This window comes from Podarcis bocagei (genome assembly GCF_964188305.1).
Source record: "Podarcis bocagei genome assembly, chromosome: 8".
Taxonomy (NCBI): domain Eukaryota; kingdom Metazoa; phylum Chordata; class Lepidosauria; order Squamata; family Lacertidae; genus Podarcis; species Podarcis bocagei.
In genome coordinates, this window is record NC_138133.1 from 28,430,543 (window position 1) to 28,453,168 (window position 22,626).

Sequence of the window (22,626 nt, forward strand, 5' to 3'; positions counted from 1 at the left end):
TATAATTGTTGACCAGTAGATGCAATCATTGGGTCTCCCCTTCTCGGGGCTTGGCTGCCTTTGGCATCAGCACTGGCAACGGCTACTTGTTATCCCAGGTATGCTTGCTGCCTCCACCACTGGAACAAATATTTCATTTGCCCAACAGACAGGCAGGCCCTGATCAAAAGCTATTAGCTCATGTCAACAGAAGGTCCCATTAATTACTGCAGAGGAGAGAAAAAATGACAGAAGAGTGCGTTTCTCCTTTGCCACCACTCAAAGTGCTCTGGTGAAACAGTTTGCATATTCCTAAGTATTGTGGAAATTAACACCTCCCTTCCAGGTATGGGAATCAGAAGGCTGACAAGACGACAATTAATTAGGTTCTTCTGCATCACTGCTTCTACATAATTAATGTGCTCATTATGGATTTTCAAGTATCTTTTTTTTTTTCAAGGATCACCAGCAAATTTCAGAAACCTAAATGTTCCTAACATTTTCATAGTTTTCCTTAAATTTAAATGAGTGGCAAGCAATGAAAATGTCTCCATCGACATCAAGTTCACAAATGTTTTTTTCCCCCTAAACAAAACCCTGTTGTGTTTCACCATGACATTTCATTTTGCCAGAGTTTGTAGTGTGGAACGGCTGCACATTGTATTGGATATCATGTGGCAAAGTGAAGGATGCTGTGAGCAGCTCCTGAGAGCTGTTGCTCTCTCTCTCTCTCTCTCTCTCTCTCTCTCTCTCTCTCTCTCTCTCTCTCTCATATTTATTTTTCTTCCACAGACATACTACCATGCAATCATCTGATCTGGGGATGCAGGAATCTATGGCTTAGAGTATTTTATATAACCATTTTAAGCCATGTTTTATTCTGTTCCCTTCCTCAATATTCATAAAATAGGAAATCATGCCACCAACATAGGACTGTGCAGAGTCAAACAGCAGCTGCATTCTTCAAGTCTGTTTCCATTAGGTTACTGGTGGGCAACATTCATTCTTCATTATGATAATTGATTAAAGTAGTCCTTTGTGTGTGCACAGCTGTTAAAATGTTTTTTAAACTTCCTAACATGTTTTATGGGCAAATGAATCTTGTTTTTTGTCCAGCCTGCATTTAATTTTCTTCTCCTAATCTCTATTTTCCCTTATACACAGATGTAAAAAAAAAGGAGAAGTGTTTGTAGATTTTGAACCAAGAATTTAATGGCAGAGATCTTTGCCACACTGGTCTAGTTAATTCCAGGTGCCACTCAAAGCTGCTCTCCCACCTCTTAAAGATATTCACTTTTTCTGATTACTGGGCCACAGGGAAATGAAAGCTAATATTAGTGACTGATTGTTTATAATCATGGTTTTCATTTTCTTTTCCTCGCCCTTCCCCCCCTTTCTTACTTTTAAGAGGTGAGTGTCACTGAATATATAGCAAAGATGGCAGCATGCTTGAGGGAACCCAAAGGGCAAACCCTTCTCTACACTGTGCCTGGCACCATGTTGGTGTGTGACTTTCGTTGCTTTGCTTGGATCAAACTTCCTTTGCCCCATGCCTATGTCCCATGATTGAAAAGGGAAACCATCTAGTTCTGCTAACAAGAAAATCATATGGTTTTTCTATAAGGTTGCATATTCAGCAAATACATTTGCTACGCTGCTGCAAAAATTAAATGAAAATAACCAAATGATTTTTTTTAAAAAAATAGGGTAATATTTTTTGCTGTACATTTTTTTTGCATAGCTTTAATTTTTGATTCTAAATTATTTGTAATACTTTATTCAGTTGTGATGGCATTCCTTTTCTAATTTCTTTTTGCAAAGTGGTGAAATCCATAAATAAAGATTGACTGCACTTGGCAAAGCATTGCATTCTTTATTTTTAGGGTTTCAGTTTTTCTCTGCAAATATACCACTAGGAGCCTGGTGTGATCTCTCTCTCTCTCTCTCTCTCTCTCTCTCTCTCTCTCTCCCTCCCTCCCTCCCTCCCTCCCTCTCTTAAACAAAAGCTGGAGTGCACCATTGGCAGCAAAAGAGGAAAAAATGCAGTAGAAAAATCAGTACCCTGTCTGGATACTTGCATGGAACATGCCCAAGGTAGATTTGGAGGACCCATTTATGAAGTTCTCCAAATCCTTGAAAAGCCATATTGAATTTATTGGACTTGATTATCACAAGGATATCTCTTGCAACTGAACGATGGAAGGCAACATGAGATCCTTTCCAATGCAAGGATTTTGCCCTTAACTATTAACAGGTAATTAATGCATTATGGAGGAGGAATAAATAGGTGGCAATTAAATAACATATATTAATGACTTATTTATTAACATATTAACAAGTTGGCCTGAGAGTAATAAATGCAAATTAGTGTAAAGTGCCAAAAATGGTGTCGATAATAGGCCCCCAAGTAATTTTGTGTGTTCAACCTAATTACAAATATATTTTCTTTTCAAAAAAATTACTGCCGGCTAATTTTTTTTTTTTTTTTTTTTTTTATTATTTATTATTTTATTATGAAAAAAATACACAGATTACAATATATTACAAATATTACAAATACATCCATACAAAAAAAGAATATCTTCAGATAAAAGCAGAAAATGAAAAAGCAGAATAAAAAAGTAAAAATAAAAGAAAAAACCAAAAGAAGAAAAGAAAAAAAAAAACAAAAATACCAAGAATACAAGTGCTATTGACAGAGCTTCCGTCCAGCTCGGTCTTGGAGTTACCAATTCTTATATTATTACTGCAGTTTTAGTATTACAAATAAACACCGATGATTTCAGTTATCGTCTACTGATAAATTATTTAATCCCTGGGTGTTTTCAAAATAAATTAAAAATTTATTCCAATCGTTTTTAAGTTTGCTCGAGTTGTGTTGTCTTATTTTTTGTGTTAGTCTCGCTAACTCAATGTATTGGTATAGCCTCAATTGCCACTCTCCTATAACAGGTAAGTCAGAGGTTTTCCATTTTTGTGCTATTTGAATCCTCGCCGCAGCCACAGCATATTGAAAAAAAGTTTGGTCTGTTTTCTTTATTTCTTTACCAATCAGCCCTAAAAGAAACAGCTCGGGGATTTTGGGGATATTATACTTCAAGATTTTTTTCAATTCGTCATGAATTTGCGTCCAAAATCCTTTTATTACATCACAGGTCCACCAAATGTGAAAGAAGGTCCCGACCTTATCTTTACATCTCCAACAGGTGTTATCGGCTGTTTTATACATTTTTCCTAGCTTTGCTGGGGTCAAGTACCAACGGTAGACCATTTTCTCTAAATTTTCCCGCAGAGCTACGCAAGCTGAAAATTTTACACCTGTCGTCCAAAGCGTTTGCCATTTACTGTAGTCTATGTTGTGACCAATGTCTTTCTCCCATTTTACCATAACCCCTTTCACCCGATCTTCCTTAGTGTCCCATTCCAATAATTTTTTATACATTTTTGATAGGGATTTACTATTACTTTCCAAAATTTCTACCTGAAACCAAGATTTTTTTTCCTTCATGCCCAGTCTCTTATGCTCGCCCCATAAGGCGTGAATCTGGTGAAAGTGGAACCAGTCTTTTATTTTATCTTTCAGTACCTCATAAGGCTTCACCCTCCATCCTATTTCTGTCTTTTCTAAAATATCCTCATACGTACATTTTTCATCTGCCATATTTATTTTTTTTATTTTAATAATATTGGTTGGGGAAAGCCACCATGGGGTACCTTTCTCAATCAGTTTTTTATACCTCTTCCACACTTCCAACAATGGGCCTCTGATAATATGATTAGAAAATCCTTTGTGGACCTCACCCTTATCTTGCCACAGGTAGGCATGCCACCCGAATCTTATATTGAAACCTTCCAAATCTAGGAGGTCTGAGTTTCTAAGGGTGGCCCACTCCTTTATCCAGCAGATACAGGCTGCCTCATAGTATAATCTAATATTTGGGACCGCAAATCCGCACCTTTCTCTCGAGTCTGTTAAATATTTCAACTTTACCCTGGCCCTCTTCCCCTGCCAAATAAATTTGGTCAGGGTTCTTTGCCAGTTCTTGAAGATGGAGGTACCTTTAATTACCGGGATATTTTGAAAGAGGAATAGTAATTTCGGGAGGATGCACATCTTAATAGCGGCCATCCTCCCTGTCCATGAAAGTTTCAATCTATGCCAAGTATCTAGATCCTTTTTAATGTCCTGCCACACCTTACTATAATTGTCCTCAACTAGGTTTATGTTTTTAGGTGAGAGCCAAATTCCCAGATATTTCACTTTATTCACTACTTTAATGCCAATCTTTTCTTCCAAATGAATTTTCTCCTGTTCGGTCATGTTCTTTGTTAGGACTTTTGTTTTCTTCCTATTTAATCTAAAGCCGGACAGTCTACCAAAGTCTTCCAAAAGTTCAACCACTCTGCTTGCACTATCCACTGGGTTCTCCACCGACAGCACCAGGTCATCAGCATAGGCTTTGAGCTTAAATTCTTTATTTCCAATTTTTATCCCCCTCACATTCGCTGCCTCCCTTATTCTATTTGCAATAACCTCTAGAACCATTATAAATAACAGGGGGGACAGAGGGCAGCCCTGCCTTGTACCCTTCTTAATCTTAAATGGTTTCGTCAGATTGTCATTTATAATCATCCTGGCCTGTTGTTCTGAGTATATTGCCCTGATGCCTTTCAAATATGGACCTTCAATACCTGCCTTTCCCAAACATTGTAATAAGAATTCCCATGAAACGTTATCGAAGGCCTTCTCGGCGTCTATAAAGATTAGTGCAGCCGGGACATCTATTCTCATATCTAGGTATTCAATGATATTTAGTATGTGGCGGACATTTTCTTTCTGGTGTCTGTTTGGGAGAAAACCCACTTGGTCTTTATGTAAATACTTCATTAGGAGCTTCTTAAGTCTACTGGCCATGATGTCTGCAAAGATCTTATAGTCGTTGTTAAGCAAAGAAATTGGCCTGTAGTTTTTTATATCTGTTTTTTCTTTTTCTGTTTTTGGGATCAGGGTTATATAAGCCTCCTTCCACGAGGCCGGGATCTTTCCCCCCTGGAAGATATTATTAATCACGTCTTTTAGGACCGGAGCTAGATGTTCCTCTAATATTTTATAATATTTTGCAGACAGGCCGTCCGGCCCGGGGGCTTTCCCGGTCTTCATTCTACTAATAGCCTCCTTGATCTCATTTACAGTGATCTCCTTATTCAATTGTATTCTGTCCTCTTCTAGTATATATTTCTTATTGTTTTGTTCCAAATAGTTCTTGATCTCAACACTGTTTTCCCCTCCTTTTTCATATAGCTTTTCAAAAAATTGGGTAAACCTGTTTTCTATTTCCTCTGGGTCTTCTATGATGTTATCCTCCAGTATTATTTTATTTATCATATTTTGTTTCTTTCTCTTTCTTAACTGCCAGGCGAGTAACTTCCCCATTTTATTTGCCGATTCAAAATACCTTTGCTTTGTAAATTTAATTTTCCACTCTATCTCTTGGTTTAGTATTGCTGAATATTGAGATTGTAACACTTTAGAGGCTCGGTTAGCAGCTTCATCTGTTGGGTTTTTAATTAACTTTTTCTCATAATTTCTCAATTGAGAAAGGATCTCCTCTTTCTTACGTTCCCTTACCTTTCTCCTATAATTATTTTGTTGTATTAAGAGACCCCTCAGGACCGCCTTACTGGCGTCCCAGACTACATCTATAGAGGTTTCTTTATTCAGGTTTAAGTTTAAGTATTCTTTTAGGGTGCCTTTGATTCTTTCCCTCACCTCTTCGCTGTCAAATAAGTTCTCGCACATCCTCCATCTAAATTGTCCCTTCACTTTATTTTTTATTTCCATATCTAGGGCACAATGATCTGATAATGTCCTAGGGTGAATCCCACAATTCTTAACTCTCATGGAGAGTGCTCTTGTCAGCCAGATCTGATCTATTCTACCCCAGCTCTGATGGGGTTCAGAATAGTGAGTAAACTGTTTGGAGGTGGGGTTTTGGTGTCTCCAAATGTCAATTAGGTCTAAATTTTCTTCCATATCCTTAAATGATTTCGGCAATTTTCCCCTATTCAATTTTCCCTTCTCTGAACTCCTGTCCAAAACCGGCGCTGGGACGCCATTCAAATCCCCAAGCAAGATTAGATTTTGGTTATCCAATTCTAGTAACATGCTTTCAAGTTTCTCAAAGAATTCCCCTCTGTTTGTGTTCGGAGCGTATATCGTTACAACATTAATTTTTTCCCCCCGGAAATTTAATTGAATTCCTAAAATTCTTCCTTCCTCATCCTTACAAATTAGAGTCGGCTCCCATTTTTCTTTAACATATATTACCACTCCTCTTTTTTTCCCAGCATCGGAGTTAATAAAGTCTACCCCTAGTTTTTTATTCACCAGAATATGTTTGTGTTTTTTAGCAATATGAGTTTCCTGAAAGCAAATTACGTCATATCTCTTATTCTTCAACGCTTTCTCGATTTTATTCCTTTTAACTTTCTCATTCAGCCCGTTTACATTCCAGGATAAAAATTTCAGTGAGTGTGTAATGATTTACCTTTGTCTGCTTCTAAACCTTTAACTAAATTCAACAACTATAATCTCTCTCCCTTGTTTCCTGAGAGCTCCCCCTCTTCTACCGCCCCTGCTCCCACTGCGGTCTCCTCATCCTCTTCATCTGATTCCATCATCTCCCCCTCTGCACTCCCCTCCTCCTCATGTATGTTTCTTATCTCTCTGTCCTCTTTTTCCAGCCTATTCCTGAATCCATTCTCTATCTTTCCCAAATCTTTTTCGTATCTTCTCAAGAACTTATCCGCCTCTTGTGTGTCCAGCAGTCTAAATTTTTTCTCTTTATAGAAGAAGCTAATCCCCTCCGGGAACTCCCAGCGAAATGGGATCTCCTTTCTCTTCAAGGCTGCTACCACTTGTTTATATCCTTCTCTTTTACGGAGTAGCCTGACCGGTATTTCTTTATAAATGATGATGGGCCTTCCATCAATTCTTAATCTATTATTATAGCTCTTTCTCAAAATTAAATTTTTCATCTCCAAAGAGTTAAAAATCACCAGGCAGTCCCCCAAGAATTTACTCGCTTTCAAATAATTAGGCCTACTCATTCTATATACATTATCCACAGTAGCTGCCACCTCTTCTTCTTTTAAATTTAATTTTTTATGGTTTGCTATAATATCATTTTAGAATTAGAAAATTAGCCCTAGTCTCATGAATCAGTCTCGTTTCCAGGAGCAATTGTCCTGTTATCTTTGAGGAGGCAACGTTCAAGCCATATCGTTCAAGGATTTCAAAGAAACTGAGTTGGAAATTCTGCATACATGAAGAGCTTGTGCTTTGAATTGAGTCACTGATATTTTCAGGTTCATCTCAGTGTTTTCATTGGACAAAATTCCTCCCAAGAAAATTATATGATAAGACTTACTAGGAACTCCGTGGAACCAAATGGGATTCAGTTCCAACAAAAGTGCTTAGGATCCAGCTGCATGCACTGGCCTGACTTCCCTTCAGCCAAGGTGCAACTGCATATGAGAATGGAGATGGGGAGATGTCAAGATGGCGGCAAGGTTTGGCATGGTGCAAACATGCCAGCAGGATTGACGCCACCAGTGCATTTGCAGCACCCTGACCGCACCACTGCCTCAGTCCTTCCCTTCTCTATCCTAGTATGCAGCAGTGGCCGTCCAAATGTTGCTGGACTTCAACACTTATCAGCCCCAGCCAACTTTGCCAGTATTTAGGGATAATGGGATGCTTTTGAATTACAGTGCTGGAGGAGACTCTTGAGAGTCCCATGGGCTGCAAGAAGATCAAACCTATCCATTCTTAAGGAAATCAGCCCTGAGTGCTCACTGGAAGGACAGATCCTGAAGCTGAGGCTCCAATACTTTGGCCACCTCATGAGAAGAGAAGACCCCATGGCAAAGACCCTAATGTTGGGAAAGATGGAGGGCACAAGGAGAAGGGGATGACAGAGGATGAGATGGCTGGACAGTGTTCTCGAAACTACCAGCATGAGTTTGACCAAACTGCGGGAGGCAGTGGAAGACAGGAGTGCCTGGCATGCTCTGGTCCATGGGGTCACGAAGAGTCAGACACAACTAAACAACTAAACAACAAAAACATTGGGAGGGTCACAGGTTCCCCATCACTGTTCAAGGTGTCGATACCTGTAACAGCCTTGGGAAATGGTAGACAACCTAGCTACAGTACTTTTCATGTGACATGATTATGTATGAATGGGGAATTAAATGCCACAGTTCAGGCACGGTGACAAATGACGGTCATATATGTCTAGGGTTACCCCATGATATGCATCACAGTGAGACTGCAACCCTACAGACACTTACCTGGGACTAAGTTCCATTGCACTCAGTGGGACTTACATCTGAGTAGGCATGAGGACAATTACAGTGTAAATGAATTTGGTCTCAAACTGAAATCCCATTCAATATTCACCTCATTCACCAACAATTAGAACACAAATACATTTGTAGACATGCAATCTATGTACTTCAAAATATTATTATCCCATTGTTGCTAATGAAGGTCCTAAGGCACACATTGATTAAATGTATACATTTCCATGGGGGAATAATTAGGTCAATGATATAAAATTCATTGTCCCATTATTTAATTGCAAGGGTGAATCATGAATACAACTTCTAAAATTTGGTTTAATGAAAAACACTTCATCCTGACCTAATCATATCAACCTTATGCTATCTAATTAAGGATGTAAAAAACATTAGAGTTGCAAAATATGACTTCCAGTTCCAGCTGCTAGCTGCCCATTTATTAATATATATTCTCTTAAAAAATTTTTAAAACCCCTTTTGATAAATACTTAATGATGGGAATGTGACAACATTTGCATGTTGGCAAATTACTTTAATAGAGTGATTCTTGACTACAGAAAGTGACCTTTTTTCCTATTTAATGGATGGCTAAAAATACTTTTGAAAATTATGGTATGGCTGTCTTTCTGCCAATGACAAATTGCTTGTCTGAACAATGTAAAAATTATGAAATAGAAAAGCCTTAAATTCTCATTATACTGTAAATGTATCCTCGACTGCTGCATTTATCAGTTTAATAAAAGGAAATTAAGCATATTTTAAAGTATGCCGTTCCAAGGCAATTTTTTAAATCTAGAGAATGAAAATCAGAAGCAAGCAGATAAGGACAAGAAATAATTCAGAGACACTGAATCCCACTGAAATCAACAAGGCATGACATGTAACCCTATACAGAAGTCCAATCGGATCAAATAGGACTGACTCCCAGGTAAGTGTGCACAGGATTGCAGCCTGAACTACTTAATTGCTTGCTCACATTCCCTTGATTAGTCCTTCCCTAACTCTATTTCAGATTTGGCAGTTATTCACCCCACTCTCAGCCAAATCCCAATATTTAATATATAAATTAAGCTGGTCTTATGCCCACGACACCCACAGTCCCCTTACTGGTGTTGTGTTGGCTTAAAATCCACCAGCCTTTGTTCAGCACTCCAGAGCCAACTGTTTCTCATGGAAGGAAGTGGCCTCTTTTGTTACCTGTAGACAGGTGCACCAATTCTAGGGGGCGAATGTGTCGTCAGCACCATCAATATTCCTTATCAGGAGGCTCAAGTCTGAGAGGGCAGAGGAAGCCAAACCAACAAGCCAAGTGTGGCATAGAATCAAAAGCAGGCTCCTCCTGAGGGCAAAAGAGGAAGGGCTGTGGCCATTGAAGTTGTGCGTTGCTGGGCAAGTCCTCATCCTGATGCCAGCAGTGATGTGGAGTGTTTTGTGTGTCTTATGAAGTTTACTTTGGTGCGAGAATAAAGGTGTTATATGTAAACAAGGATATCCAAAATAGGGAGGGGTTTCCTGCCCTTAAGAAGCTGCCCTGGGAACCTTATTATGGGAGGCACAAGCTGCTGCAGCAACAGCAATGGAAGATTTCCAAAACAAGATGTTGCTTCAGCACTGCAAGAATTGCATTGGTATTAGGGGAGGGTCTCAAGGTACAGAGAAGGGAAGGATCCAAAGAAGGAATGTGAACAAAAGGGAGAACACGGTGGATTCTGATGGGAGTTTTGCTTCCTGATTTCACCTCGGTGCTTTCCAATGCTCCGGAAACACAGATTTCCACAGTGTCTGTTCAGGAACATCACGCAATGGATTGCTTCCAAATAAGACCTAGTCATGCATTATTGAGCACAATAATCAAGCTGCCCTGGGAAGCTGTGAAGGATGGGATATAAATCAATAAAATAAATACAAGGAAGGAACAGAAAAGGTCAAGATCAGTGTCCATAGATTTGTAATGATATAAATAGATTCGTCCTTCAGACTAGAGAAGGTTCCAGAGCTATGCTCTGTTCTGGGGAAAGTTCATCTGAGATGGATTTTCTAACAGAATTTCTTTCAAATTTCCATCATGGTTGTGAGTCCTGGAAGTCATGATGCCTTCTTTGCAGGCATTTGGATTGTGACAAGGTAAGTTTGCCCATCACTAATATATACCACTCACAGAACTATCATTACATACAAAGTAGAAATAAGGTTTAATATGATTGGTTCAATAAGAGAAGATGGTCCTTATTGGGGATTTTGTTGCCCTTCAGATGACAGATGCTGAACTGTAGCTAATGCTCGTCCTACTCAGAGTAGATCCATTGAAATTAATGAACATCCATAGTTGGATGCAACCCAGTGGTTGTATTGTGAACTAAACTAAAGTTGGCTGACTGGGTTTGAACTTCCTGGCTTCATTTTGCTCCTCTCTTAAAAATATGGACATCCTTGAACTTTCCTTTAATCTCCTAGATCTTTCCTAGAAAGCTCTTATGGTGAACTGAGTGCATACTGAGTTTATTCTGAAAGAGGTTGAAGTCCTTTGTCAGGCAAATATGTGTGGAAAGCATTTCCTAAAGATAAAATTTCCCCTGAAGGTAGAAAGTTTGAAAACTACCACAATCTCCTGTTACATACCAGGTGCTAAATACTGACAAATGCTGATTTGCACAAATGTTGATGGTCAGATATTAAACATTTAAACCAGATATCAATGGACTTCAAATTCCAAATACTAAAATATTCACCAAATATTTGAGCATTGAGAGAGCATCCAGAGAATATTAAGCACCCAAATTTACAAAGGAGAATTTCAGGCACTAATGACTTCACAAACGGCTAAGTGTACAGTATCTGCTTGTTCAATTGACACATTCACCTTTTTATTATGTTTTCCAGGGTCAAAACTCTCATTGAGAAAGAAACTGGAAAATAATTAGAACACACCAGATGTTTATAGCAGTGACAAGTGAGGCCATATATTTATACAAACTGCTGATCTTTCTCAGTTAAAGCTTTACAGACTTTGCATCCTTTTAGCTGCAGTGCTATTTTATTAGACAGAATCCCCACATTTACTAGTTTTTCACTCCCACTGCCTCCATATTAACCAGCCAAATGATGGAAATGTCACTGCCCCACCTAACCCACCAACAAATTTCTGGGCTGGTCTACATGTTTAGGGGATTTCCTGAAAACTGAAACCTTTCGCAGGTTCACTTAACTACATTAACATTGTGGCCCAGTGCATCTCAGATAAAAGTCCAACTGAGGTGAGTTAGACTTACGACCAGGTAAGTGTGTGTTGATCTATAGTAAGTGGACCATGAAGTGGCCTCCTTGAGCCAGTTTCCTCTCCCATGTCCTGATTCCTGATAACTGCCTTTAGGTGATTCTCCCTGATCAGATCCCAGAGTCAGTTCAGTGGTCAGCTTGTCCTCCTCATGCCTTTTAATGCCATTGGTCTTAATACTGGACATTTCACTGACTAATTTATAAACCCAGTTTCTGAACTTTCATGATACCCTACTGTATTTACTCGAATCTAATATGCCATCGAATCTAATGCGTACCTCAACTTTTGAAACCTTGAAACCAAAAAAGTATTTGCTGGCACCATCAAATCTAATTTGCGTCCTAATTTTTGCGATGTAGTTTGGCCAAAAAAAAAATGCGCATTACATTCGAGTAAATACGGTATGTGGATCGGGTCAGTTCATACCAGAATTAACAAATGAATTCCTCAAACATCCCTATATCATTCAAAGATGAATCAACTTTTTAATAAAAAAGAAGTTAAAGATACCCCTGAACCAACATGCAGCAAAGCTCTGATGGTATATTATTCTACTCACTTTTCGTTTTTCACCATTGATTCCTCTCCACTGTTCTGCCTTTTTCACAATGTAGCTCAACTCTTGGTTGGAGATTTCCAAGTCAAATGGAACAAATAAAGTTGCCTCATCACTCTGAATCCTTTTGAATATATCCAATAACCAGCCTTCATTGTGCATCCTGAAATGCAGAAAAAAGAACCCTTCACTACTGTAAAACTTATACTGCCAAAATCTAGACAAATAAAAAAAAATAAGGAAGCAATATTACAATGAAGTATTATAGTTTAAACAGGTACGCTAAAGTAGGAACCACATCAAACAAAAGAAGAGAAATACCTAGCTCCTATATTATTATTTTTCTCATTCCTTTTATTTAAATTCAATTTTTTAAAAATGTATGACCAACAAAACCACTCATGAAGCTTATGATGCTGATGAGTCCTGTCTTTCTCTGGAAAGGACTGAGATGATAACTCACAAAATCTCTCAGGGAGCCTTTTTATTTGTGGCTCCCAGATTGGAGAATGGTCTCCCCAGTGAGTTCTCCTTGATGCCATCTTTAGCTAAAACCTATCATCTCTGTGGAATGAATCACATCAAAATTATACAAATGCCAAATTTGAATTTTTTTGTTATTTTTCTACTTGTAAGGAGAGTCAATAAGTCATGCAGAGAACTGGATCCCCATTCCCTGATAACTGGAGTGGGGAAACCTGACTAAAGTTCCTAAGTCAGGCAGATATATGTATTCATACATTCATTCAATCACTCACATCATTATGGTTGGAAACAGAAGTGTTGAACCCTCTTCATTAGGTTGAACCATATCTGCATATGTATTTCATTCTCCTCCATTTGATCCTTGATATCCTAATTAATTTGCAACTAACCTTTGTCAAGGTTAGCTAGACCTAAACTCTTGGAAGGATCTTGGCTTTGTTCTAATTATCTTATGCACAATTTTGTATATAGATACTTGGATGTAACTTCCATTGAGTTCAATGGAACTTTCTCCCGAGAAACTACACATAGGATTGCAGCCTTAATTATCAGCTTCATTCTAGCCTGTGGGAGGCAAATCTGGTAAATAATCAACAAAAGTAGTTTTGACGGATCAGTTCCACAGTTGGTTATTTGCCATCCAAAACAGGTAAAGTTTGCAAGTCCTGAGTTAATTTCATGTATAAAAAGCATTTCAGTGAGATTTGTGTTGAAGTGTAAATGGGCAAAAGATGCAAAGTTGATGCATACAAAAATGTCTATGTGCACATTAAGCCTAAATATCTTAATGTGCAACAAGATACTTCCGTAGCCACTCAGAAATGCATTTATCAATAGACATTTCCATGCACAATAAAACAAAAGTGTTTCTTTTTAAAAATCCAGGTATAATTATATTGTGTGCTTTGTATCTTCCACGGAGCGAAATGCTTGGGAAAGCTTCTGTAATGTAACCAGTTTTGTCATGCATGCTTTGGTTTATTATTTTGTTATGAAGAATTTTAAAAGATGCATTGTCCCAATGAAGTACCTTTTTCCCTTTATTGTAAAACATTATGCAAAGATTGATCCAGAAGGGAAAGAATCTTTGATGATCCCACACCTGTTCCCCAGACAATGAAGATGTTCATAATATTCTCATAAAAATCTGCCTTACAAATGTTTTAATTTAAATTAATTTTCCTGAGTAATAAACGACAGCAGCTAAAACTTATGAAGCCATTCGAAACTATTAAGTCAATGATTAAGAAGGCATTAACATCTCAAAAACTAATTAACTAGACTACCAGTACATTGGACTTGTGTACAGCTTGCAGGAATGTAGAAGATTTGAATTCCCTTTGTAGGGTTTTAAATTGCGTATTCCCTCCCCCCGCCCTGCTTGAGTCAATGGCGCTTCTGATAATATAAAGACAGAAATGATTTACTTGTGCAAACTATCCATCTCTAGCAATCTAATTTGCCAGTCTGAAAAAAACATATATCCATATTGTTTAGCTAGAACACACATTTGTGTTGATATTAGCATTAGCTTCATTCCCCCCCCCCCACCAGAGCTGATCTGTGCAAGGGTTCCACTCTTGATTCTCCCCATCCTACTTCTATGTTCAATGAAGAGAAAGAGAGAGAAACATTCATGTAATGTTAAACCATGCACAGTTCCACACCCACCTTAAAAAAGGAAGTTCAGGTCAATGGGAACCTAATAGAGTGGATTAGCATTCTAAGGACGACTTAGGACAGTTATTTATGAGCAAAATCTAGGCACCAAATCACTTGCCGTAAGCTTTGGTGAACAGGCCTTACTCATCAATTGCACTGATATTATGCCCGTTGGTTTACAACTGGATCACGGTTGATTCGCTACATGGGCTCTGTTTGCATTTCATGCATACAAATGGACAAAGGGTTGTATCCAGTTGAGTCATACACAGAGAAGATCCCTGAAATCAGTGGATGCAACTAGTCAGTTGATTTCAGTGAGTCTACTCTGAATGTGATTTAGCCAGGTACAACCCAAATAGTATTCGTAATTAGTTCTGTGTCCAGCAGTCTATAAATCCAACCCGCCCCCTTGCACCGAGGTGGAGGAGAGGTGGATTGGGCAGAGTGATCCAATAGTGCAGTTCCCCCTTCTGTCTACTAAATTTGCAGGCAGGTAGAAGTGCTGCTAGCATGATCATGAAATGTGGCATTCTGGAACTGGATAGAGGTCTACTGGATATTGAGCTAGTCCCTGTACCATTGCATGATGTCAGTGGGCCTGACTGCTACCCCAGTTCCAAGCTGGTTCAGAAATTATCCTGGCCCCCACCTTCTGCCCCAGCTGACTGATGGCTGGGGTTTGGATAGTCCCCTAAATTAGCTCCAAAAAGTATAAGTGCACAACATGTTTCACAGCCCTCCTGCAGGCCATCAGTAGCCTGAAATGGGGCAGGAGGGAAAAGCACATTATGGCTGTTATTCTTATTCACTCCAGGTAAATAGCTGTTTACAGGCCTGAATTTGATCTTAAAGCAAGTTTAAGAAGCTAGGGCTCTCGCGCGCTCTCTCTCTCTCTCTCTCTCTCTCTCTCTCTCTCTCTCTCTCGTACATTTGCTACACCAAATCCGGCATCTTGTGGCATTTTGTTTGATGAAATTGTGGCAGGCCATTTGGGTACAGAGGGAAGAATCTTACATTTTGAAATAGTGAAAAAGAAAGAAGAGCTTACCTCATTAAATACAGGTACAGGGATGTAGACGAAATGAGAAACAGCATTGTGTAAAGCAGTAGGGTAATCAATATGCCCAGAATGCCAGATTCTTCTATTCTTAAAAAAAGCCAGTACATCTTTGCACAGTCAGCTATGGGTTTGCCTGGAGCATAGTGAAGACGCTGAGAAACACACACACACACACACACAGAGAGAGAGAGAGAGAGCATAGTAAGAAGGTTAGTCAGTCAGTCAGTCAATCAATCAATCAATCAATCAATCAATGGTAATCGTGGTGTTATCATTTCTACTTCATTGTGCATGGTGGTTCACAGGGATAGTTAAAGGTTGACAGCAACACTAAAGCGACATGACACTGTGGTAGTGGTTTCTCTCACCTGTTGCTGGAGGAGTTGTCCATATTTAGGACTGAGAAGTTGTGCAATTGCTATGAGCTCGACCACTCAGTGTTTCAATAGTCTGACTTGAAAAGAACTATATTCTGTCTGAAAACCAATACAATGGCCCAAAGGCCAAAACAACCCCATCTCACCCCTGTGGGCCACTTTACAGAACACAAAAAGAAGGGCCCTTTCAGTGATTTTCAGTGTGGTCAGGTGGTGACCCCCACCAGCCATCTTTTAGCCTCGTTTTGCTGGCATGTGCCATTCCACTGTCCCCGAATACCCCCAGAATGACACACCGATGTGATGTAGCATCGCTGCATGGCACTCAGGAGGGGAAATGTCAATACCAGCCAAATGGAGGCCAGAGGAGTTGCAGTGACTGCAGGAGTGGCTTGCAGGTGTGTCCAGGTGCATAGACAGGAGTGCACAGTTGGCTCTGGAAGTGCACCCTGAGCTTGCGCCCCCCCCTCCCTGTAAGCAGCAGCGACACCCTTGCTGGGAGGCTGTTACTGCAGCTCCACCCCCACCTAGGGAGAGACACTTCAGGGAGAGTGTCACAAATCACACTACAAACATACAAAAAGGGGGTGGGAAGCAATTTCACCCTCTCTTTAACCACTGCAAATACAGTCATACCTCTTGTTACATTTGCTTCAGGTTGAATCTTTTGGGGTTGTGCCCCGCAGCGACCCAGAAGTAACAGAATGGGTTACTTCCGGGTTTTGCTGCTCGCGCATGCACTGATGCTCAGAATGACGTCACATGCACGTGCAGACGCAGCGAATTGTGACCCGCGCAGACACAGGTTGCGTTCTGCTAATAATGTGAACAGGGCTCTGGAACGGATCCCGTTCGCATCCAGAGGTACCACTGTACTGATTTGAGAACTTTTGCCCCACTCCTCCTAAAAAGCCAGTACAGATTCTGTCAGGCTCAGCCTCTGAATCACTAGATTCTATCTTAGGTGTATTCCTGACCTGCCACGTTTTGCCTTGGCCCTGTCTGGAGGGCCTGCATTTTCAAAGCCAATCATTCTCTTTATTTTATTATTTATAGGCCACCCTTCATTTTAGATAACAATCCCAGAATGCTTTCCAACATAATCTATAAAACAGAATATACAGAATAAAGCCAAGCAATATTATATAATCACATTGGCGCCTAATTATTTATGGAGGAAACAGAACCTCAGATATTTGCAGGAAATGGTTTCGGCTTCATACTGTTTATTATCACATGTCATTGCTTTTCTTTGGTTTTTTTTTAAGTGCACTGTCAAGTGATCTGTACTTTCCCCTTTAATAATAATTTTTTAAAAATGAAAGTGAGTCTACATGGGTCCCTATTTTCCAGGGCTATCAATCTGTCAACTTTCATAAGCGCTAAGTCCACTTAGAATTTTTAAAAAAGATATTAGATCATTAAAATAACTCATGTCACATTACCACAACATAACATTTTAAAATGCTTGATCTAAAATAAATTGATTGGCAAGTAAATCTGAAATAGCAGCTGAAGGAATGCCAACGGCGGGAAGCAAAATTGCAAGTACAAATATGGAAAACACATGTAAAGGATTCGGTTTCATTCTGAAATGGGATATGCCCCTTTTGCGTGGCATTCAGTCAAATGTGTTCCTTGTGCGGGTAGTTTTGGTGGAAAATATTGGCAATTTTCAACGCAGAGCATGATGTATTTTTCATAACTTCTCTTATCAAAGTCAAATTAGAAGTGGTCACAGACATTCAATGCTCAGATCTGTTTCTGCCTGAACTTGCTGTAGAGGATGGCAATTTATCCAAATTCATCTCATCATTTTCTTTAACCAGAAGCAGGGGCTCTGATGTTCTGCTAAGTGTTTAATACATGTTCGAGCAAATACAATATCTATAGGGCGAAACCTGGCCTGTTGACATCAACAGCAATTTGAAAAGATGTGGCCCAGTATTTCCCCGAGTAATTCGGCAAAGAATGTTTTGGGGGTTTTTTGATGGCACTTATTACCAACATGTGTAAGTCTTAGCAGTTCAAGAATCTGCTAGTGAAACCTGGTTCCCAGGGTACAGGATGCTGCTGCTTTGTCCCGACTGCCTAGTTTAAAATGTGCATTGCTAAGGCTCCACCACAGACCCCAGGCAGTTAGTGGAGGGAGACAACTAGCAAGCTGAGCTGAGAGTCCTGGGGAAAATCTGACACCCACCCACCCCCAAAAAAGTTAATAAAACAGTTTTTTGTTTCTGATTCCTTGCCTATCCTGAAAGCACTATTCATACATTACCTGCATGCAGAATACACCCAATTTCAAGCTGGAGCAGGGCTGTGCTCACATCCCACCCCTGACCCCAAACTACTGTGCTAGTTCTGCCCTTTGAGTAGCTGCTGGTACGTGCAAACTCCTTTGTGCCAGCAGATATTCAAAAATAGCCATGGTTAGATGTTCCAGTCATGTGGAGCATCTGTGCATGAGCAACTGTTTGCACAAAGGCTGGTGTCCCCAGACAGACAACCATGCTCAACAAGAGAATGGGTCTTTTCCGTGGTAGTCCTTTCCATGTGGAATACTCTCCCTAGAAAGGCCTGCTTTGGCATCTTCCAGGTGTCATCATGCAGATACATATTTTATCCTCCTGGACATTTGGACAGTGCTGATGGTCAGGCTTTTGGTGGCTCTTGGTGTTCATTCTATGTGGAAGGCATGGACATTCCATACTGTTTTAGGTGACCTTTTTATTGTTTTATTGGTTTTTTAATGGACTTCATACTTCACATCACTTTGTAAAGTAAGAGGCAAATAAACGAACAACTTGCAGTCATTGGAGGGAAGTGCTGGTGCCCATGGAGGCTGGTCCATTAAGGTGACTAGATCACGGCCCCACCAACCTCAGCCTGCGCTAAGCCAACCTCCACCTGCCTGCCTTCTTACTTGAAACCAGACTAGGGGGTGAGACTGCAAGTCAGCTTCCTCCTTCTTAGTCTCAGGGTTGCCCTTTTAAAACTGAGCAGGGAGGAGGATGGGGACCAAACTAGAATTAGCTGCCTCCACCTACTGTTGGTCTCCTTGCCTCCCACCATACCGATCCCAAAAGGGCACCGGTGTCTAGGACAACAATGGTTGTGCATGTGAAATAAGCAGCCTTGATGCAGCTTGAAACTGTGAGTGCTTTGCACATGAGTAATGTGTGAATTAGAGCTAAAACCATCCAAGCTTGGTCCATTCCACTGGCCAATTCTCTTCCTCCCGAAAGCACTGGAATGGGCTACTTTTGCTTCAGTTCACAGATTGCCTTGGGAGCGCCTCCTTTTTGCATAGTAGAGGAGCTGATGCACCCACAGCCTCATGCAATTAGTGCCCACTTCTATGCTCCTTCTCCCTTAAAAGAGAGGGGAGAAATAGCACAACCGGGCCCTCCATACAACCATCCAGTCGCATTGTGCATAGAACCTTACTTCCCCACTTGCAAAAAGGCAGTACCAATATAATGCCTGGAAAAGTTGTAGACATGAATGAGAGCAAAGGTTTGGCATTACAACTGTCAAAGTTTTTATTAAAAACCAAAACCCCCACATTTTTTCTACAGATTTTATGCCATGCAGCTATTGCTTTGGGGGAGAGGGTCAGGAGACAGAAGTTATACTACATTATTTTTAGTTCATTTCTTTAAAAATATTCCTTAGCTTTCCTGTGATATTGTCGTCATCTCTAAGGTTGCTGCAATCGTCAGAGCATTTCACTTTAAAGTTTTTTTAAAAATCTATGTTTTCGGTTTTAGTTTTATTTATTGGGGAGCAGTGGGGAGAAGGGAGATCATATGTCTTATCATCAAAACTGTGATTAATAACATACAATTTTCTAATTTTTTATTTTTTTTGGGGGGGGGGAGAAGACGACTTTTGTATGCTGTCGCCAGGGGTGGAATTTCATATCATTTGATGAGTCATTGAAGAAAACAAACTTTTACATCAAGGACTCATATCAAAGTTATTTTAAGTGACTTACCCCCAGGAAGGCATCCACTACAAACACTGCCAAAGGGTCTAGCATTGTCCACAGTCCCCAAGCAATGATCAGCTTTGACAAGTAAGAAGGGAATGAGCCAAACAACAGCTGACAGCCCCATCTCATCAGAACCATAAGAAGCATCACTGTGTTCAAGGTCAAAGGTCCCACCACAATCATGGCCAACTCTTCACTAGTGCGTACCAAAGAGTTCTGGTAGCACAAATCCACCGTATGAGGATAGAACTGGAATCTAGAAATAAAAGAGGGAGCAGAGGGTTCGAGAGACAGGTAGGTTATCTTACTTGGTGGTTATACATCACTTAAACAATTATTTATGTTGTGCATTTTAATAAGAAAGCAGCCGAAAGATGTATCTCATTGTGCCTCTCCAGTGATGAAAGGTTGCTTTGATCCAGCAGAGTGGAAGGTGATTTCTCCCTCTGCAGGCCTCTTATCTGCTTATGAGGGCTGGGGGAGCTTCAGAATGACATTGAAAGTGACACAGGAGAATGGGAATGTTACAGAAATCACATCTCTGTGTTTTCACTCCATGCATCCTCAGGAACAAAGAACCTCCTATAGGTGGAGGGACACCGATACAACTCTAGATTTGTAATGCAATCATAAATGAACAGAATTTGGGTGGGGGTTTTTTTAACACACACACACACACACATGCCTCTTAAGGCACACTCAGAAAAAATGTCCTGGAAATCAGTGGGGCCATGTAGGTATCTAGTGCTCTTTCAGAAGGCACGTCTTTCACCCCTCTCTTAGCAGAGTGAGTAAATTTATCTCCCAAGCCTTGACATCAAGACATTCTGATCTATGGGAGCTGTGGTCCTATTGTTCTGTTTTGAGCAGTGGTATGTTGTGACCCTGCAAGGCAAGGTTTCAGTGGAAACCCTGGACAGCTCCATGCAAGTCTTAGACTGCAGAGTTTAAATACTGCTTCAGCAGCAGTCATCGTCAAACTGAACTTTAAGTAGGAGCTGCAGCTTTATCTCAGTAGCCAGATTCATCTTCCATGAAAGGAACTAAAGGGACCCAGCTACTTTAGCAGTCATTGATTCTGACATAGTGGGGGAGACTGTGGTTCCACTAGCGCTTCTAAGCTGGAGTCAGAGGACTTCCTCAGGCTGGAGAGGTACTAGTAATTTTGCATGTACACCTAGGGCTGGACCAGAGGGCAATTCCCATTCTCATTCCAAATACCTGGTCTCATCCCCTGAATTAGGAGAGTCTGGCCCCAAGGTCATGACACTTACCAAAAGTCATGACCAAAGGGAGAAAAAATCCAGAGCTGTGAAAGATATCAAAACATCAAGTATAGGATTTGCTGCCTGAATATGTGTTTCAGAACAGACCATAAGGGCTTGGTTTTAAGCTCTTTGCATTTTGGCTAGTCTTCCTTTCAGTAGCGTTGGAAGAAGACAGAGACTGAATGAGATGCCTATAAGATACTTCTGCTGTCACCTTTCACAGATAGTCCCCACCACCATCACAATTAACCAAGTGAATGGGACGTAAGTAAGAATGTGGCTGGTTGCCTATAGACCCAAATGTGATGCAAACGTTATTGCGCCTCTCTTTTTGTGACATTATGTAGCATAGTGCTATGTTTTCCATAACGTAACTTCATTTCCATACTTACTTCGTGACAGGAACTGAAATAGCGTGAAGTAAGACCCACTGGCTGAAATAATGAAGATACAGTCGGGCAAACCAGAGCAAAACTACTAGCAGCATAATAGACCACAGATCCCAGGAATACCAGTGTCCCCTTCCAAGTTCAGAAATGATGGCATATACACCAAAGTAGAGGTGCTTTGTGATGCTTGTGGACACTCTGGTTTCAACCGCAGGATGGCAGCTGCAATGGCAGAGATAGGAAAGACAATGCAATGAACATAGTCAAACACAATGGACTCTTACCATAAATATGAATGTGCACATTGTTTGTCAATGCCTTATATACTTTGTATCAGTGCTGGATTAAACCCTGTGGAGGTCCCTAGGCAGTTGAAATCTCGGGAGTGGGTGAGGTGGGCTTGTGCACACATTCTAGTGAGATAACACTGAACTAAGAAAGCTTAATTGTAATTTTCTTTCAAGATCAAATCAATATTATTTTGATCTGTTGTTGTGGAGCCCCTAAATGGCGTGGGGCCCATAGGCCAGTGCCAACTCTACCTATTTGACAATCCAACACTGCTTTGTATTTGAAGTAGTCTGCTCAATTGTATTCAGGTGTATTTAGGGCACAGAACAGAACAAGCAGTTGCTAATTACAGAAAGAGAGGTGTCAAGGGTCTTGCCTACATGGAAGGTAAACTCTGCATCTGAGACTCCCTTTGCCTGTTCTTAGGTGACTCACAAAGGTGGCTGCCAAGGATGGCAGTGGGTGAGGAATGAGTGGGTATGTAACCAAACCGTCTAAGCGTGAAAATGCATTGTGTGACACTTAGCAGTATGCAGAAGGACAGAAGGAAACCATCAAGAGGAAGAGGAACTGGAATGATGAGGCTATGCTGCTCACTTGACCTCCATCTGGCTGCAATGCTGCTGTAGACTGGGACAGAGAAGGGGAAGGAGAGGTGGCAGCAAGGTTGCATGGGGCAAGTGTGCTGATAGCCCATCTGGTGTTCCTGTTCGTCCACTTGCATCATGCTGACCTCACTGCCACCTTGCCCATACAGCTTGTTCTTTCGTGGTATGCAGCAGCAATGCAGATGGAGGGATGTCGGGAGAGCCATGCTGCTTGCTGTTGAAGAGGGGAGCAGGCGGCCCCATCAATGCATACAGAGCTTCATGCCTCCAAAACTAACATTCAAAATTATAATTAATGGTAGTAATAAAATA

The 22,626-nt window shown here is 40.5% G+C and overlaps 1 protein-coding gene across 1 annotated transcript in view; it reads right to left on the reverse strand.

Moving 5' to 3' along the window:
* The window catches only part of LOC308593835 (uncharacterized protein), a 96,359-nt gene that overhangs the window by 25,474 nt on the left and 48,259 nt on the right, over nucleotides 1–22,626 (reverse strand). Inside the window, exons 5-8 of the mRNA XM_081206577.1 lie at nucleotides 21,419–21,637; nucleotides 19,762–20,014; nucleotides 15,376–15,539; nucleotides 12,180–12,339 (exon numbers count right to left, since the gene is read on the reverse strand). Of these exons, the coding sequence (XP_081062703.1) occupies nucleotides 12,180–12,339; nucleotides 15,376–15,539; nucleotides 19,762–20,014; nucleotides 21,419–21,513 (672 nt within the window). The 5' untranslated portion in view covers nucleotides 21,514–21,637. The remainder of the gene's footprint in view (nucleotides 1–12,179; nucleotides 12,340–15,375; nucleotides 15,540–19,761; nucleotides 20,015–21,418; nucleotides 21,638–22,626) is intronic.